General features: G+C 34.8%; 1 protein-coding gene across 4 annotated transcripts in view; it reads right to left on the bottom strand.

Annotated features, from left to right (window-relative positions):
- Positions 1-21,157, bottom strand: part of Fgf14 (fibroblast growth factor 14) — a 591,037-nt gene that overhangs the window by 137,150 nt on the left and 432,730 nt on the right. For all 4 annotated transcript variants that reach the window (XM_005079437.4, XM_021232634.2, XM_040738136.1 and 1 more), the window contains 2 exons: positions 17,622-17,732; positions 14,282-14,385 (listed from right to left, as the gene is read on the bottom strand). In XM_005079437.4, coding sequence (XP_005079494.1) covers positions 14,282-14,385; positions 17,622-17,732 — 215 coding nt within the window. The remainder of the gene's footprint in view (positions 1-14,281; positions 14,386-17,621; positions 17,733-21,157) is intronic.

Below are 21,157 nucleotides of genomic sequence, written 5' to 3'. Positions count from 1 at the left end.
CTCTGCTAGGATTTCTGCATGGCTCTCAGAGCTTTCATGTTTAACCAACTCAGTATTCACAGTTTTCAAAACCTACTTACAATAAAAGAAATCAGAGACAGAACAACTAAAGAATTTCCTACAGTCGAGTCATTGGCCAGCTTATAGGTGATGGTATCAAAATACAGCCAGGCCACTAAAACCCATGTCAGATGTTTCCCTGAGATAAGATCAGCTTTTTGCTAATCATTTTGTTATGCTTGGAAGGACTTTCCCAATGTAAAATATGTCAAAAGTAAAGACATATCCAGAATAACAATTATAATGCTTGACTCTACTTTCTTGAACCTGCTGCATCAAAGGCCTGTTGACATACACATCAATATCACTACAAATCCCAGATACTTGCCATCAACATATGCAGCTATTTCTTTTTAAAGCTTGAAATCAAGAAAACTACCTGGATTCACCATCCCTGTGGTAATGACCCCGAGTAGCAATCATTTTTCCCAGTAGCACACGCAAAGAGATACCTTGCTTAATTTATGTATCTTAAGTGCTAGAGAATTTAATACATGCACATCACAACATTGTTTATGTTCATATAAAATTAACAATTCAAACCAGCATTTAAATAACAGTAATAGAAGCAAAATTCACTTATAAAGTTTCTTAAATCAGTGGCTATAGTAGAATCATCAATAATTTCTTTGAATGGGTCTTATGTCTTCAGTGTGTTGTTCCTACTGTGGGAAAGGAAATGAAAGGGAAGATTCCTGATTCCTGTGACCTCTTAGAAATGTTCAGACAATAGGTATCATGGAGCACAATAAAAATTATTATGTATGCAAGTGGAATACCCAACCTTGGCCCTTATCTCCAAAAGCGTGTGCCTGTCACTCTATAATTAATCTTTGGAAAGGATCTGGCCTCCATGTTTCTTTTGGAGAAGCAACAAAGACAGTGACAGCCACATTAATTTCCATCCCCAGGGAACATAATAGTATAAATATGCAAAAAGGTTTCCAAATATTTCAAATAAAAGTTTTTAGATTCTTGTTCAAATCTTTCTATATGCACTGTAATCACTTACCAAAAGGAAATGACCCTCTATAATTCTCTTTCAAACTCATTAGGCTACTTCAAATGGCCACAGGCTTATGCACTGATGGCTCAAATTTGAATTCAGCATCGACCATATCTGCACCATGTATGCTGTTTTCAAAGAATAACCAGAATCATTATTCCATTATATAAGACAAATTCCAGTATTTATATATTCTGTGTGTGTCTATGCCATGTTGTGTATGTAGAAGTTAGAAGTTAGCAGATAATCTTGGATGTAAATCCTTGTCTTTCACCTTACTTGAGACAGAATTACTTGCTGTTTACTGTTCAGACATTAGGCTAGATGGTCAAAGAACTTCTGGGATTTCTCTTCTCTGCAATGCATCCTAACTCATCACAGGGTACTGGGATTCCAGATGTATGCTACTGCTCCTGTCTTTATGTTGATTCTGAGAATATGAGAATAAGTTCTTACACTTGCACAGAGAGCATTTTACCCACAGAGTCACCTCCTGCACTTGTGTTTTGATACCTGCTTTATTTCATTGAGTATAATTATGTTTAATAACATTCATGTTGTCTCAAATGGTAGGATTTAATCCTTTGTAATAGATGAATATCCACTGTGTACATGCACTGTATTTTCTTTACCCATTTTTCTCTAAGAGATTACTTTTGCTGTCTCTATTTCTTGACTATTGTGAACAATGATGCAGCAAACATTAGGTTACATATGTCTTTATCAGATGATTTCATTTCCTCTGCATTTAAATCTAGTAGTGAGACAGTTAAATTATACTACAGTTGTATTTTCAACTTATGAAGCAGCTCCATATTGTTTTCATAATAACTATACTAATTTTATTCTTAACAAAAGAGTGCATGAACTTTTCCTCACCATATAATCTTTGGTACTTGTCATCTTTCTGCTATTTTCATGATACAGTCTCACTATGTAGCCCTGGCTGTCCTAGAACTCACTATGTAGACTAGCATGGCCTTGAACTCACAGATCCCTGAGTGTAGGATTAAAGGCATGTGCCACTACACCTGGCTATGGCACTTTCCATCTTTGCTCTTTGTAATAATCCATTCTTACTAGAGTGTATTGATGTCTAATTGACATTTTAATTTACATTATCCCAAAACTTTTTGCTTATAATTTTTCATGTGCCTATATGACATTATCATGTCTTCTAAAAATGTATATTGTTAATTTTAATTCATTCATTTATTTTTAATTGTGTGTGGGTGTGTGTGTATTAAGGCAAGAAGAATACTTGATGTAATCAGTCTTTTTCCTTCACGCACAGAGAATCAAACTCTGGCCACAAAGTTAGCAAAGCACATCTGTTTACACACTGATTTGTGTTGCTAGCCCTGTTCCTCATATCTCAGTAGTTATTTGGCTTTGTACTATTACATTTCTTGAGTTCTTTATGTACTCTGAATATTAATCCTTGTCAGCATGATAGCATGTGAAAATTTTCTATATTTCCCAGCTTTTCACTTTTATGTGTGATTGACTTTGCTATAAAGCTTTTTAAAATCACACAATCTCATTTCCTTTTTTTTCCTGATATTGTGCTTTGAAGACACCATCTAAAACAATCCTGTCTAGTCCAATGTTGTTACCAACATAAGTGAAACCATTTTGGAGAACTTTAAAATAACTTTGTGTGACTTGAAATAATGTAATGCCTCTAAGACAGGAATCATCCCTAAGACAGCTCCAATATGAGCCAAGCCTAAGGCAGGCTTTGATATGCTAATAACCAACCCCAACTTGGCATTGATATGTTAGTGAAACAGTACTAAACTGTGAATCCTGCTATCATCAAACTAATACACACTGGACAGTTTAAAATACAAGAAATTTTGTGGTGACCAACTGCCTTGCTCCTGAGGCAAGGCATCTCAAGTCTGTGCTGATACCTTTTGGCAAGGGGAATTTGAGATTGGCCACTGTGTGGCTCTGGCTTTACAGACTGGCATTTGCCAGCATCTTTGCTGAGTTCACATATGACAATCAGTCACTACTAACTTTGACCGATGTTCTCAAGGACCTTCTGGAACCTCCCCAACTACAGTGCCGTACTCCCAGCCTGCCACAGTTGAAGAACCTCACACTGTGTGTGAATTGAACTTTCTCCCACAGTGTTTTCACCAGAGCATATTCCCAGTAGAAATCTGCAGCATTTTTCTGCCTGATGGAGCTTTCCTGCTGAGTGAGATGTCTGTTTACATGAGATTACCATAACATTTATAAGACCATGGTATTGTAAGGAATGCTTGTCTGAAAGACAAATCTTGCATGGATATCCTGACTGATGAGCACCACAGAGCCCAACCAGCAATGCTCTCAGCAAGTGCCTTAGAATTTCTCTACCCTATTTTTGTTCTTGTAGTTACATGGTTTTAGGTTTTACATTTGAGACTAAATCCATTTTGGATAGATTTTGTAACTGGTAGAAACAAGAGTCTATCTCCTGCATCTGAATATCCAATCTTCTTTGCATCAGTTACTGGAAACCATCCTTTCTCCAATTCTTAACCTTCATAACTTTACTGGAAGCAACTTGGTAATAGATGTGTAAGGTTACTTCAGGGATCTCTATAAGGTTTCTTCAGTCTCTATATCTATTTTATCACAGTTTTTGCTGGTTGGATGGTTACAGTCTCGTAGTATGTGTTAAAGTTAAGTGATGGGATACTTCCTGCTCTATTTTTTGTTGTTGTTGCTGTCATTTTCTTTTTTCGTTTTTTTTTTAAAGTTACTCAGCTGCTAAAGGTTTTCTTTAGTCCACATAAACTTTAAGATTCTTTTTCTATTCATGTCCTTAGTTTATTGAATGGGATGTATTGAATCTGTAGATCACTTTGGGAAGTAACAGCAATTTAATAATACTAACTCTAATCTACGAGCCTAAGATGTCATTCTGTTTGGTGGTCACCTTCAATTACTTCTATCAATGTTTTATTGTTTCCTTTGGAAAAATATTTTGTATATTCAGTTAAATTTTTCCTAGTCATCTTAATTTTTCTGTAGCTATTGTCAATACAATTATTTACATGGTATCTGAGTCATATAATTTATTACAGACATGTAATAATAACACCAACTTTTACATGTTGAATTGATACTCTGAAACCTTGTTAACTTTGTTTATTAATTCTCATACAATTTTGGAATAATTTGGTGGTCTAATCATTTGTTTGTTTATTTAGTTATTTGTTTACTTATTTTGAGACAAGGTCTCATGTTGCCCACATTGGACTGAAACCTGCTATGCGGCTAAGAATGACCTTTATCTTCTGATATTTCTGTCTTTATCTTTCAGTGTGCATGGTCACACCAGGTTTTATGTGGTACTAGGGACCAAACTCACTGAGTCCCATGAATTCTGGGCAGTCATTCTACCAACTGAGCTATGTTCCCAGCCCTCTCTGGAGAAACTTTTGGCATTACATTGATTAAAGTGGTAGATATGGGCATCTTTACCTTTCTTATCTTTTTTCTTTTTCCTTTCTTCCTTCCTTTCTTTTTTTAATTCTTTCTTTCTTTTGATTTTTGTGAGCATAATTTGAGCTTTTCCTCTAGTTCTTATTATGTTGACAGGCATCCCTTCCATCCTTGATTAGTGTAGTATTCTTTATCACAAAATGGGTTGAATTCTGTCAAATATCTCTGCAACTAAGATATTTGCTATTCACCATATTTATACAACACATCACACTAACTTATCAGTCATTTGAACTGAGCCTTCTCTCCAATAAACTTCTCCCTACCAATTCTGCTGTTCAATCAGTCAAGAAAATTAATTCTGCATCCTTTGCATTTGAGGAACTACAAATAGTATGACCTGTGAGGTACAGGTATTACTCAATACTGCTAAAAGTGGATTTCATTTTCATAGCACTTCACATATGAGAAGGGAAAAATACCTACATGTATCTGTGAGAAACTAATGCTTAGAGTATCTTTTTTCATTCTGAAGAAAAAAGTATGTCTTACTAGCTTGTGATTATGAAAGTGATACACAAACACAAACATAATGAAATGACTATACATATCACTCTTTACGTTATGGAACTATGATTAGCAAGATCACTTTGGAGGTTATTTAGCAACAAAAATCTAGCAATGTTCCAAATGACTTGGAGGCTTGAGATTCTATACATTTATTATATTTTATTCTCATTTATGTAGCTGTTCTTACCATGGCTCTAGTGTAAAATCACCTCAAGTGGTCAATATCAGTTTATCACTTTTAACAAATTCAAAAATTATTTTAAAACACTAGAATTTTTATGTGAAATTTGACACCAACAGAAAATGTGACAGAATACTTAACATGTATTTATCATAACAATTGTCACACGGGAATCTAAATATCCAGGATTTTAACAGTTCCATAGGCAAGTGACTTGTAAAGGACATTATTGGAATATTTGACCATTAAAATTAAGTTTGATATTGCATTCCTTTTATATTACCTCTAATCCCTATTAGAAACATACTATCTAATGAAGTGATTATTCCTAAGTACTTTCAGGACTGACTTTTGTGGCTCCGAAAAGTAAAGGGTGATGGCACATCCTTTGCAGTACACAACTGTCACCTATTAGTACCATTTTCTTCTGATTGATATTTTTTGGATAAATGTTGCATAAAATTAATATGAACCTTGTCTTCATCTCAAATACCACATGCTATTTGAGTTTTTGAAGTAAATTAATAAAAGCTTTTGTTCTAGGTAATTCTTCTGTCTGTCCATTTCAATGTTCAAAACTTCTTTCACAACATAATTTTAAATTAAATAAAGGGTTTACTGCTGTTTCTCCCAGGAAGCCCTTATGCTCTGTTAATTCTATTAAACTATCTTTCTAACGGCTCAGATTTTATTAGGAAAATAGCTAAACCATTTATGCCACCTGTGAAATAATTTTTAGTTATTTCCTCCTTCAGTTTAATAATATTTCACTTTACAGTTTATTTTTCCATGGAAAAATTTTTAAAGTCTCTTTCTTATTCCCCATCTAACCTTGTCTTTGAAGACTTTTGATCAATTTAAAAGTTGATTTGTCTACTGTTCTTATTGGAAAAAATAAGCATATCTAACTTGATAGTGAAAGAACAAAAACAACAATCAGTATGAATTATCTAATTTTTAGTGTATCTATTTGCTATTGTACACTGAGTCAATTATTTTATTATAATAACAGGTGATAAATCTTAATATCAAAGTTTGCAGCCAAGCATGTGACACATACCTGTAATCCCAGCATATAGGATATGGGAACAGGAATATCAGGAGCTCAACCCAGTCTCTTTACATACTGAGTTTTCTGCAAGCCTGGGCTACAGGAGGCATACTTTCCCAAAATATTAAAGCCAAAATAATTTGTATATTTTTACTCTTAATAACAATTCCCTTAAAGTAGAAAATATCATACGTCAGTATTTAAATAATAATATAGCAGTAGCAATATCTCCTAGAGTTACATATTTCAGCAATCGTTTCATAATTTAACATGGTAAAGTTAATATAAGCATAAATTTTAATTACAGGACAAATGCTTGTAAATGAATTAGTGTTTGAAGTGTGAGCACTTTTGTGGCTTCTAATACAATAATGTATTTCTCAGGCCATAATAATATACAGTTTTCAAGGGACATATCAACATGTGCCTAATTTATTCTTTTTTATCTCTTAGCAAGGGACAGGTTTTTAAAAGATCTGTAAGTAAATTGCAGCTCAGGAAGCCAAAACCCTTAAATTATAAGAGAATACAGTCTATTACAAGAGCAAACATGGTGCAAAGAGGACTGTCTACAGTAGAGGAGGTTGAATCCATATTATAATGGGTCCACCAGTGAAAACAAAATGAGTTAATTGTAGAAATTTATATTAATGGAAGAGCCATCAATTTTTTAAGGCTGTCCTCTTATACCCTCAATGATGTCATGTACAACTAATATGTTACATAATATCACTAAATGCTTCTCTCGATATGCAACAAAAACTCATGTTTTGTCAGGCTGGTACCACTAGGTACTAAGTGTACTAGTTTAAAAGTAAAGTTAAATAATATTTCCAATTTTCCCAAAGGGAATTTTCTGCTAAATAATGGTCAGGAGCTAAGATAAATGATCAAATAAAATAGTTCTATCTTGTCAGAGGAAAAAAACAGTGATTCTAAAGTTACATGAGAATATCTTGTTCCCATCTAGTCTCTACTGTTATTGGAACAACAAATAGTCACCAATTATGAGGCCTTCACATGGACTGGGGAACGCCTAATAACTGTGACTCATTTCTCTGTTTAGTACAGAGGTTGGATCTTAAGACCAGCATCTAACTCAGATAATACTCTCACAGGCTCTAATACAGCCTGCTCTGAAGTGCATTGTGTACCTTCATGACATTGCATTTCTTATTGAGTGAATTATTTTAGAACCAACAGTCAACATTTAGTGCAAGTCTAAACAGTTCAGGGCACTGCACAAACTTCTGCAATCAAGATAAATAACTCTGTTATACTGTACAGTACATAGAATTCATGTCTATATTAACTGAAGATTCCATGAGGCCACATATTTATCATTTCTTCATATCCAACTGTGTGCTTGGGTTCATGCTAGTTAACAGGCACTGTTCCAGTAAAATAAATGGTCATTGTTCCTTGAAGGAAACTATGATTTGAAAATCAGCAAGAAGAGACAGAAAAGCAGCCAGAAGATGGATCACTTAAAATTACCAATGCGATAATTTTGTCTGTGTTTAGCATAAAATACAGAGAACAACAGTCAATTTGGTTATTTCCTTTCCCTTGGAAAACTATCATAGTGATTGTTGTTTATCCTTTTAGCTTCAGTACATTCTCAACGGTATATACAAAATAAACCTTTGGTGAATGAGCCAGCAATGAGACTGAATAATCAACACCAAAAGTGTGGACTTAGTCTATATTTTAAGTGGTTATACTAATTAAAAGTTTTGTGTATTTTGTATTTAACTTTTCTCAAGTAGATATTTTGACTTGAGGTACCAGTAAGAAACTTGTAAAGAAGTATTAGTTAGTTTTCAGCTGCTGCAGCAAAATACCATGGCAAAGTCAACTTACAGAAGGAACCAATTCGGTCTTATGTTTTTAGAGAGATGGTTCTGTCAGGTAAGGGAACTATAGCAGTACATGACAGGTATGGCAACTGGAGCAGGAGGCTGAGAGATCACACCCTCACCCACAAGCAGGAAGCAAAGAGCAAGTGAATGGGAAGCAGAAGAAGGCTATGAGTTCTCAAACATCTACCCCCAGTGATATGCTGTACTTTCTCTAGCAAGGATAAACCACCTCCCCCCAAAACTGCCGCCAACTCACAACTAAGTGTTTAAGTACCTTGGTATATCGGGGAGGGAGGTACATTTCTCATGAAAACCACCAAAGATGGGCCCTCATAGAATCAAATCCTGTGGATACATGGGAAAGTAGTTTAGAGAAAAGCCTGTCCTTAGTCATACACCAGAAACCTGATAATCACACAGGGAAAGAAGCAGAAGAAAGTCTGTTCCCTAACTCCAGAAATGAGATTTGGGTGAGGCTGCTCTTCCTAGCTACAAATAAAATTCAGTCTCATAGAAAATGAAAAGCTATAAAATCTAATTTATAAAATATAGCTATTTCTTTTATTTTCATTTTCTTAAATCTGAAAAGCATCAACTTCAAAATCAATTCAAGCTCATTGACACTGACAACATTTTGCCCAGTTATACTGACAGGTATCAGGAAGCTAAAAATATATAACCGTGTCATAGATTGAGTTTCTTCTTAGGCTTCTAATGTTGTAGCGTTCACAGCATTTGCAGGGCTATAAGCCCACTACTACTGATTTGAACTTTCTCCTCTCATTTTAGTTTCTCTAGTCTAAGCAAAGTTTTCATCTATCTTCTTGTTATCTTAGAGGTGAGGTCATGTTTTTGTTGAGCTCTTTCCTTACATTGAGTGGAATGATCCCAACTACCTCTGACCTTCCTTAATGGTCAATTCATTTGGCTAATGAGAAAGTGAACGCTACTTATAGACACTCTCTCTTCTTCACTTCACTAGACTTAGATCAAGGCGTAAAGCTACCGTCTGTCATCATTTGTCCATTTTCATCATCATCAATGCAAATAACAAAGCATTGTCTATTAGAGTCATGGTAGGTTAGATGTGATGGGGGCCTGCGTTTTTCAATGCATTTTTGGGGTACTAGCTCTAGAATGACAACACATTCAGACTCATGATTTTCAAGGTTTTTGAACTTACTTTACTGGAGTATCAAAATCTGCTGGGTCAATATTTTGAGGCCTAGATATATACAAGACATTCTACATAAGTCTTATGCAGGTTGAAATCTGTGAAACACAGTGTGAATACCTAAGGTTTCCTTCTTACACATCAGAATTGTTTCTATGAAAGCTCAAGTAATGAATTTAAATAGTCTGGCTGTATAATTTCTAATTTAAATTGGTTCCTGTGAATTAAGTAAAATATGCTGAAAAGTCTTAATAAGATGCTTTACTAAAGTTCTATCTACTTTCTTCCCTTACCATTATAAGGCTATTGATTTCATTTCTAAATCTTTGTCACCCAAGTATAAATAAAAGGATAATAAACATCATCTATCACAGAACAGTTCTATCTTCACATGTTATATTATAAAATTTCTTATTCAAAAATTTCATAAATGTACATAACATATCATGATTATATTCAACCATATTGCCATCTTTTACACATCCCCAACTCTGGATGGCTCAATTCTTTTTCCCAAGTGGTCTTCCCCTACTACTTTCGCAGTGTGTGTGTGTGTGTGTGTGTGTGTAAAAAACACTGAATTTCATTAGAGTTGCCTGTGTGAGCCTCCTGTGTGAGCCTTTGTATTACTGATGTATACACTACTGAATAAAGTGATTCTTTCTTCTCCAGCAGCCACTAACCACCAAAGTTCCCAGTTGGGGAAGGGATCCCATGAGTGTCTGCACCATCCAAATGTTGATGGCTTGTAAATATCACTTCTCCCCATCCTCCCACTCTTACATTTGTGATACTCTTCTTCTACAACATTCCCTGAGCCATTGATAGAGAACAGGATGATACTGATATACTATTCAAGGACACATATGCAGTGCCCACAGAAACTAGACAATGGCATCAGAAATTCTAGAACTAGAGTCACAAATGCTTGTGGGATCCATCTGGGTCCTTGGAATAAAACTCAGGTCCTCTTCAAAGGCAATGAGTGCTGAGCCATCTCTCAGCCACCACAGGGTATTGCTTAATCTTTCACAAGTAGGTTGTTTGGTAAAACAAAACAAAATAAAACAAAACACCTGACTGTTTCTCTTAGCACAATAGGTAGTTTTCTAGCTAGCTTAAATAGACTTTGTTAAAGCAGTATTTTAACCTGTTTATTTTTTTTGTACAATGTATTTGCTGGTTTTTGTTCTCTGACCTGAGAGTTTGTATTATATCACCCAACAAATCATTCATATGACATTAAATCTCTTGAGACCCATATCGAGTGACATACTGTAATCAGTATGACCACAAAAATAGCTATTGTCATATGGAAAAACAGTTTCCACAAGCAACAACTCCCTCCAATACTGGGAATATGATTATTCATATCTTAGTGAAGATAACATTTTAGTCCCCACAAGGTAGAACTATCATTATTGAACATATTGAAGATCTTTATTTAGATAACAAGGTATTGCAAAAGTTTTCCTAAAATAGAGAAATACATGACCTTACTAGTGTAAGGTCAAGGAACACAATTCAGTTGGTATGGCCTATTTTATTACTTGCATCCCCCCCCCAAAAAAAACAGATCCTTGATAAAAACAGGTTTCATATAATACACTGAAAAGTTACTAAGTTAAATTTTCTTTTTAAAAGATTGACTTGTGAGAGTGTATGTATGTACAGTAGCACACAAACCGTGTGTGTGTGTGTGTGTGTGTGTGTGTGTGTGTGTGTGTGTGTGTGTGTGTGCCCTTGGAGGGCAGATCTCTGGGAGCTGGAGTTACAGGTGATTGTGAGCCAAACAACGTACGTTAAAAACTGAGCTCAGGTCCTCTGGAAGAGCAGTCAATGCTCTTAACCACTGAGTCGATTTGTCAGCTCCTCAAATTATTTCTGAGTGTCCTGAAATAAAGTTTATTCTTCCAAAGGTTTTAGTTACATCACTATGCATTTTAGGTTCTCATTATAACAGATGCCAGGTCGTATAATGAAGAATATCTCAAATGGAGACAGGATGGTAAACTATCTAAAAGTGCAAAGCAGTGAATCAGACTATGAACAGATTCTGTTGCTTCTGCCTACTACAGGAATTTACAGCAAACTTGTATGCAGTCTGAATATAAGTGTCTTTATTTTATTTACATTATATCATGATATAACAATTATGCTTATATACTAAAGGTTGCTAAGATGATCAAGCAAATTAATTCATGACTGGAATACTGGACAGTTAACAAATACTACTATGAGTATTATAATTTAATTTTTATTATAAAGCAAAATAATTTGTATATCATATTTTATGTTATTATCCTAGTTGGTAGTTGGTTACTTATGCAATTATTAATTATGGAAAACCATTATTTCCACTAAAATATTTAAAATTCAAACTGTATTTAGTTGAAATCGATGGAGTTTTTAACTGTTGCATATGAAAAAGATTTGAAATTGTACGGGGTTTTTATCGAAGTCTCTTTCCCAAAAGATGAGAATGATGACAGGCACCTTGCCCACCAACCTGGGCTAGGGAAATAACTTCAGCTAGGACATAATCTGGGTTCATGTTACCAAAAGATGGGAAGAAGCTAAACTAAAATTTGTACAGCAAAGACTTCATGCCGCCACAAGGGATGTCCAGAAGCCAACCATCCACAAAACCAGATGAAGAAAATGCAACAAGATCCGTAAGTAATTATTGTTACAAGTACTGTTCACCACAGCAACTTCATAAATTCTGAATCCTGAAAAAGGGAACCATGTTTAAAATGCTTGTGGTTGGACTTGGTGTAGCTGCCTTGTTTTCATTGCTACTATAGTGATAAATTGCTCTAAATGTGCTAGAATTTATTCTTGGCCAAAATTCACATCCAAGAGAATATCTTCAGAGAAGACTATATTACAATTATAGTCTGACTCAAAATACGCAATAATTAAAAGTATCACCCATAGTAGCAAAAAGGTAAAACAAACAAAAATGCTCTGATAATAGCATATACATGAGAGAACAATCTTGCAGTAAAATTTACAACGGAAAGGAAGAATTATATGTTTGGCAGTACATCTAGTGATGGTTAGATTACTTAAAGACATTACTTGGGTGGGGAAAGTAAACAAAAATAACAGAACAAATGGTAAATCAGCAAAATTGAGTTGTATCTGAAATGAGTCATCTCTAGAAATGATCTCATTTTGTATTTATTTTCCTAGACAAGTTGTAAGAAATTCTATCTTGATCTTTCTCACAGCATGTTGCATATTCATCTCCTGCAGCAGTACACAATTTGCATAATGTAATACCCAGTTCTCTGCTTTGGAATACCCTTGGGTGAGATTATATAAGAGGGGCTCTGTTGCTACATTGCGGTTCCCTTTGACAGAGTTTCCAGATTTGCCAGAAAAATAGATTACCAGCTGTGGAAGGCTGAAGAGAATTTTTACTGCATATGATATGTGTATGAAGTCATATATTATTGATATATAAATATATGACAGTATTATAACTGAATATTAGAGTTTTGCTGGTAATACTGAATAACAACAAACATTCTAAGAATTTATAAGAAAATGGAAAGCAAACTCAAAGAAGAATGTATTTTAAGACATTTGCATTGCAATCTATTGATTTTTGCTAAAAAGAGTAGTGGAAAGGAGCACTTGTGATCAAGTATGTAATTATTTTACTAGCAATGGAAAGAGATTCCAACTCTGTTATAGTGCATGAGCACAGCATATCTGGTGGAAAATAAATAAGCTAATGAAAAAAATTCAGTGGAGGCTATGTAGAAGAAAAATTGGTCTGCTTCCAATAAATATCAACAAAATCCCCAGACATTCATGCTTAGTTTTGTGAGAGATACATACTTCATTATTAGAATTTTTCTACTAAAATATTTCCATTTTTTGAATTCCAATTAAAACAAATACATTTGTCACTCTATATCGACTGTTTTAGTATATATACCTTCAATGTACTCAATCATAATATTATAAAAACCTGTGTCTGGACTGAATGCATATAGACTTTTCTCATGTGATTATTCTCTAGCAATACATAAAACAACGATCTCCTTTCCTTATTATTCACATTATATAAGCATCATCAAAACTGTAGATATGGTACACATGAGGAAATTTAGTCAACAAGATGCCTTTGAGTTCCCAGACTGTGGTATCCACAGAGAATCTTGGATTCTCATATTCTCAGTTTCAAAACTCATATTGTCTCTGTTTTAGCAATAAGGATTTTGGATTCCAACTGTAAAAGAGAGGATATACTATATTTGGAAATGAAAAAAATTATTGAAATAGAGACCATACCAGTCTATTCCAGAAGTGATGGGGAAAGAGGAGACACTGATCAAAGAGAAATAAGTCATAGTAGTCACTGCATGTATGATGAGTACAATAAATATTTTGCATATTTTGAAATTGAAAACACATTTGAACATCATTTTAATAAAAACTATGCTAGTGAGCTGACAGGCATATTAACAATCTTTACTGAATCTGCACATATAAAAAGATTGACACAGCATATTGACACAGATAAACATTCAGTTATTAAACTGAGTAAAAATAAATTAATAAGAGAAAATATATATCACGGGTACCTCCTTTGAAAGTCTCCAAATCAAGTGCATTGATAAACAGAAATAAAATGATCATACTAACAGCAACTTTTTGATTCTTTTTATGAAGTAGGTCACCTTTTAAAATACGGCAAACACATTTCAAGATGTAGGATTTATATTCCTTCAGATGTGCTCTTGTCACCAAACACTGATGAATAATTCATAAGCAGTTCCTACAACTGTCCCATAAGGACCAAATCCCAAAGTCAAAGTGGCAGAGCACATGCACACACATATTTGACTTCTATTGCTGATTTTTCTATTTCACCAACAACATACTGAGGGTCAATGTAATTGACTTTCTCACTTACTGATGGGTAGAGGTAACCTTCTCCATTCATGGCTATGTACAACCCTGTCTTCACTCCCTGGATGGCAACAACACGCAGTCCCACTGGGATGAGGTTGAACAATGCTGTTTAAGACAAAGGTTATGTTACCAAGCAGTATAAGAAGCAAAGCATTTCCATAATACTTCCCCTTCTCCTTCTGTTATTTAAGAAGCATCACATATATTTCTATTTTCCAAGCTTCAACTAAAGAAATGTTGCTTCTGTTTATCATGAAGAAGCTACTACCATAAAGAAAAATGAGCAGCTCAGCTTCAGCTTCTCCTTAGTAGGTTTGCCCCATCATTCTGAAAGAATTGTGAGACAGGAGAATGTCAAGACTGTAATGATGCTTCTACTGTCAAAGTCTCTGATCCTATTAGGTTCCAAAAAAAATCATCTATGGGTATTCTCAAGGAGCAGAATTTAAAAAGTACAACTTGGAGGTTGACTGTCATTTTCTGTGCTGTGGGACTGGGCATTGCAGTGCAGTATAGGCTAGCAGTTCAGAAGTAAAATACTTTGGCAGGAGCAACGTGAAATGCCAGAAAAAAAGATGCTCAGCTGCCCATGAAATAAAGTTAGAAGGTACTAATAAAATCAAATGGCTTACAAATTTTCAAGAAAGAATTTTATTTATTGATGCTTTATAAATTTATAATAAAACTATTTATTATAAGTAATAAATAACCATGTTCAGTTTTATATATCTAGCAAATTAAAACCAATTTATGTTTCATTTTTCTTCCCTTCTAATACACTATATTTTCACAAAGTGTACTCACATCATCTTGGATATTATCAACCGTAATATCTCTCCTACACAGAGACTATTTAGTGGGTCTTCCAGCAAAATTTTTTGTACAAGTGTTATTAACAAGAACACAATTAATTATCTGCTCTTATTCAAGCCCTTAATTTGAATTTACTTCTGAGCAATGGGAATTGGCATGGGAAGCACTCAGCTCTTGACATAAATGTATAAGTAAAATGTCTTAACTTTAGGCCTTCAACTCTTTCACAGAACACATGTCAATTGCTTTATTCTAAAGGCTACTCAGTACATGATTGCAAACTAATACTAACACTGCAGCGAGTGTTGTTGTAGTTTTCTTCTCAAGGGCATGTTATGCAGAATGGAGAAAGGTATGCCCTCTTTTGCAATGATTACACATTCCTTATCCCAAGATCATAATATATCTCTATCCCAGTAATGATGAAAGGAAAATAGTAGGTCATGGTCTTGACAACTACACAGGGATTAATTTGGGGCCTAATATGTGAATAGTTGAGCACTATTGTTACTATGCATAGTAATATTGAACTGTCCTCCAAAGGATTTTGGAGGGTTATGACATAGAAAAAGGAAAAGGTTTTACTCCTTTTTATTCCTGTTTTATAATATTGAGTATGATATGGTGTTCTTGGGTGCTAGACTTTGTCATGGCAACTCTTTGTGTGTCTTCTTTGTATGTGAAAACTATGCTCACTCACATCTTTGTTATCTCCCCAAATTTTGAAAGGATGGGCACTGTAGGATAATCCCTAATTTCTGTGCATAATTTTAAGGTAAAATATAATCTGACATCTGTCTATGTAACTACACAACCTGGACAATTTCAAACTTATTTATTTGGATCTCTGTATCTTCCTTTTAAAAGTATATTGTGACTTCTGAATATGTCATGTCAATTAGTTAGTATAATTCCCCAAAGGCAAGAATAATAATGAATACCCTAATATATAATATAATATGGGAAGTGAAAAAGTACCTAAAATGTGGCTTAAATAAACATAACAAAAATTACACTGTCCTCCTTTTCTCAGGATTTTGTCCAGGAAAATTCAAACACTTGTCATTTACAAATTAACAATGTGGAGCTAACCATAGATGATGTGTAGTGCTAGTTAAAAACACAAATATGTTATTTCCCATTCTTCTTGAATTGCATGTAATTACAAAGCAGTAAAGCCAAGCTTAGAGAAATAAAAATAAATATGTCCTTGTGATTGTGTTTCTGGTCTGCAGATAGCAGAAGATTTCAACCTTGGATGTAAGCAAAAATGTATCTATTTTTGAAATAAGATGACCATACCCAGTCACGGACCAACAAAGTCAGAATCCCTAGAAATGGGTTAAGAACATACAGAAATTTTCTAAGGACCTCCTCAAATGAGCCTTGAATATTTCACACAACCAGATCTAACTGTATATGTACACATTGTATACCAAGCCCAGCAGTAAAAGGTGTGTGTGTGTGTGTGTGTGTGTGTGTGAACTCATGTGAAATTAGAGGAAATCAAAGCTGAAGTATAAATGAAAGAGAAAACTGGTAAAAAAAAAAGAGAGAGAGAAAATGAGGATCTCAAGACAGGAAGACAAACCCCATGAAAAATGTAAACAAGTTCAATATAAAAAATAGCAAATGAAAGAGGAACATCAATATCACAAAAGATACATAGATTAAGTTAATGAACACAGATGCTATTGAATAAGACAATTTTTTGTACAATGTATTTTACGTGTATGTGTATATAGCCTTAATATTCTCTCTATGAGAGGGACATTAACTATTATACGAGTGTATTAGTGTGCATAACTGTTATGATCAGAGGACAGAAAGTAATGTTCTGGACATAACCACTGTGTGAGCAAAAGAAAATACACTCAGTTTAAAATAACAGGTGCCTTCTTCTGCATTTAATACTTTCACACATGTGGTCTCTGTGGTGATATACTCTTTATGATTTATCAAAACCACTGGAGATCAAAACAGCAAAGCAGTCATACTAATCAACTATTGAAGCCTGGCAGTGGTGTGGTGGTATAAACCTTTAATCCCACCACTTGGAAGGTAGAGGTAGATGGATCTCTGTTAGTTCAAGGCCACACTGAGCTAAATAAAATTGATCTAGTTCTAAAATAAAACATCTCACACAAAAGTTCAGCACCTGGGATCACATACCTTTAATCCCAGCACTAGGAAGGTGAAGACATGAGTAATGTGGCTGGGCAGAGAAACAAATAAAAGGAGAAGGAGACAGGAACTCAGAGCTTTTGCCTCTGAGAATTCACAGAGACAGGATTGCCATTTCAGCATGGTAGAGGTAAGATCTACTGGTTGTCTGCTTTGCTTTTCTGATACTCAGCTTGAAGTTTGAACCCCATTATCAGTCTCTGGGTCTTTTGTTTTTCCTGTTACAGGATTCAGTGAAAGATAAATGCATTCTAGCAGGCAACTAGAAACAAACCAACAGAGCCAAGCACTTACAAATGTATCACACAAAGCCATTTGAGTAGCTGACTCAGTTGATCACTTACTGGAATTGGTGCTGTCATCCTTGGTTCCATCGAGAGCTCCATCAGGGTGCATCTGCAAGTAGTACCCTTGCCTGCAATATAACCTGGTCACTATGCCCTTGAGCTGGGGATCTGAAACGCAAACATAGGGGTCATCAACTTTACAATGCTGCAAGACAGTGTTGTTTTTCCACTCTTTAAAAAAATGTTTTATTTTCAGAAGACGTTTTGTAGAGGTTGTAAATTTATATCTCTCAGACTTACCTGTGTTATGAACCCCCACAATTAAAAGAGGTTTCATAATAAACTTCAGAAATAGGCCATTTGATGAAATTAGCATGTATGTTTACATTATTCATTAGACTGTTAAACTAATTAAATCACTAGCTAATTATGACTTTAGTCTGTAACTATTATAAACTAACTCGGCCATTCACGGTGGCATTTCAAGAATTTTGACTCAGAAACTTTGTTAAAGGTTTTAAATACCTTTCATTTTTCTTAAGTTGACAGCCCTCAAATGTGACAAAACTACATTTCAAAAATTATATTAAAATGTGATGCACATCTTTAGTAAAATCCTCAGTTTGAAACCCGACCCTGATTTACATGGAAGGATCTGTGGAGTTCTGAACTCATAGTTAAGCTCAGGATGAAAAGATACTGGAGGGGTAGACTCAACTCAGAGCTGCGATGGGCCCTTTGATTGGCACCAAAACAAAATAATAAAACAAAACAATACACTAATTTCCCTAGCAGTCAGCCCTAGGACAATGTCTTGGTTAAGTTGTAAATGAAACAAGCAAGATCTTCATTTATACAGCTGAAAAGAACAACCAATAGCATCTGATTCTTGCACTTCAGGCATGGAGGGAGGTGGGAGTTTACTGTAACAAAAAGGGGAAACCATGTATTGTGGGTTTCTCATTTAATGCATGAGAAAAGGTAATTCAGTGTTTCATCAGAAGCTAGCTGTATCTAAGACAATAGATATTTGCATGTGGCTTCGCAAAGGTCATCGTCTTTTGGGAATTATCTGATATGTGATGTCATAAATCTCACCATGGCAACAGGCTTCTCTCCATAACAGCTGAATGGGATATGCAAATTTGATTGTGCTATCCAAATTACATGATGCTATTGAACAATCCAACACATAGTCTTTAATAACTACAGACTAGCCAACAGACAAACAGAATAGCACAGAGGCCAAACAGGCAGATTTGTCCCCAAACAGAAACTCTAGGCTTTTGATTAGCTCTTTCTTTTTGATTAGCTTTTGAGAAATGAGAAAAAAATTCCTGTGACTCTTTCCATGAATACAGCTGCACTGAGCATTTTGGTTTCATAGCTAGGAGGATGAATTGGACACAAATAACATTCTGGAAAGTGAGCCAAAATTGAGGTATCATAATATCAATGTGACAAGCATACCAGGAGACAGATGTGTTTAAAAGGCTAGGATCATAAAAAGAGATATCTAAATGATCATTTCTAAGGTAGTACTGTATATATCCTCTTTCATAACAAATAACTTCTAAAACCTATAATTCTACCCTCTCCCTCTCTCCCCAACCTCTCTCATCTTTTTCTCAATTTTATTCTGTCAGAGATCTAGCCCATGGGATGATATTACCTTCACTCAAAGTATGCCTTACATTGTAGTTAATACTATCTGGAAATTTCCTCACAGATATGATCAGAGATATATCCTCCATACCAGGTTTCAAGATAAGGAAATCCAGTCAGGTTGAAAACTAAGGTAACCATTGCTTGAGTATTAGTTATTGTTTTTTAATAGATTTTTTTCAATCAATGTATTCTAATCATGATTTCACCTTCCCCAACTCCTCCCCAAATCCCACAATTTTAAATGTGCATTAATTAAAAAAATACAACCATACATTTATTTTTTCAACATATCCTTTCTCTACTGCAGACCAGTTTCTACAATTGGTTGCATTGCTTATGCTCTTTGGAAACTGGTAGCATGAAAAAGAACATAAAGAAACCAGGTGTGGTGGCACACACCTTTAATCCCAACAATAAGGAGGCAAAGGCAGTGGATCTCTGTGAGTTTGAGACCAGCCTTGTCTACATAGCCACAGCTACATAGTGAGACCTCGTCTCAAAAACAACCAAATAATTGAACAAATAAACAAAAACACAACTAAAAACAGGGAAGAATTTCTTAACTCCTGTGAAAACACACAAAGAATTTTATAGACTGACAACTATTCTATTAAAAACCTGTGTGTTCTGTCATCACTTGTTTTAAAATACCCTATATTCTAGCCACTAGTTCATCCAGAATTTAGTTAATTAGATCAGTCAAGGCAGGAAGAGCCTATAACCTCACTCACAGCTTCCCGTGCACTAATACTGTGCCTCTTATAAAGCATACCTTATCTCTATTATGAGAGTAACAATAAAACACAAAATTATATTTTCTAGTGTTCTTATAATCATAAAGGAAATCTAATTTAAATTTTTTACCTGATTTCACAATTCTTGGTGTTCCTATTTTTAAAAACTGATAACTATGTGTCCTTAGAAAACTGATTCATTCATTGAATCTTCACTACTAGTCAAGGGAGCGAGTTCAAAGATGAGGAAATTGAGAAATAGAACAATTAAGTAATTTTACAAAGGGCACAGAATTTACAAGGCTGGGGCTTGAGAATGAACACCCAGTCTGCCCTATAAAGTCTATGTGCTCTCTACAAATGGAACAATTAAACTAAATTGGTTTACAAACTCCATTGTAAGTCAAACTGCTTAATAAAAATAAAATCAAGGAAGTAAACAAAAGTGGTACCATTTCTGTGATCACCACCAGCTGTGTCTCAGTCCTACATAGTCATAGGTGAATGCAATTGTGAGAGTATCAAAGTCCTTGAAAGTTTGTATCTATCCCACCCTGGAGCTGGACAAGTTCCCACCTTCCCAGTTTCTGTCCCATCCTCATGAATACCACACCAGGTTTGCAAATGCAGCACCACAAGTTTGAGGTTCTGTCCATATCATTCATGTTGTAATTTGCATATTTTCAACTCCAGCAGAAAAGAGATTCTACTCATGACTTGACTATAATGCGAATACCATTAGTCCCACACCACCAAGCTTTTTTTCCCTCTGTTACAGTGTTTCAGTCTTACAAACTTTAGTACAGCAGCATTTTCTTAGCAGTGTAGGTACATTAAGGCAGAATCATTCTTGGCCAGTATACTGTAAAGTCTTAATAGCTTTTGTGTTTTTCTCCACCAGGCTTGTTTTAAGAATCCACCCACTGAGCTGTCTGCCTCTTAAGTGTGCTTCTTCACTGCACAACCTCTCCTCTCCTTATGTCTCACCATCATGGGCTTTCATTTGCTAACAGAAATTTATAAACTCTTTATTAAAGACTTTTAAAAGGAAATAATTTTGAAATAGAAATTACTCACTTTTGAGCATTTAAAACACATTTAAAAATACAGAAACAATTCAAGTCACATCTATGTATCAAACAGTGCTTAAAACATGCTAATTATTTCTTTTTCAATTTGTGGTCATAATTC

The sequence above is a fragment of the Mesocricetus auratus genome, unplaced genomic scaffold (assembly GCF_017639785.1).
Source record: "Mesocricetus auratus isolate SY011 unplaced genomic scaffold, BCM_Maur_2.0 Super-Scaffold_2245, whole genome shotgun sequence".
In the NCBI taxonomy this organism is placed as follows: domain Eukaryota; kingdom Metazoa; phylum Chordata; class Mammalia; order Rodentia; family Cricetidae; genus Mesocricetus; species Mesocricetus auratus.
The sequence above is the reverse complement of the archived record's forward strand: the minus strand, read 5'-3'. Positions and strand labels throughout refer to the sequence as shown.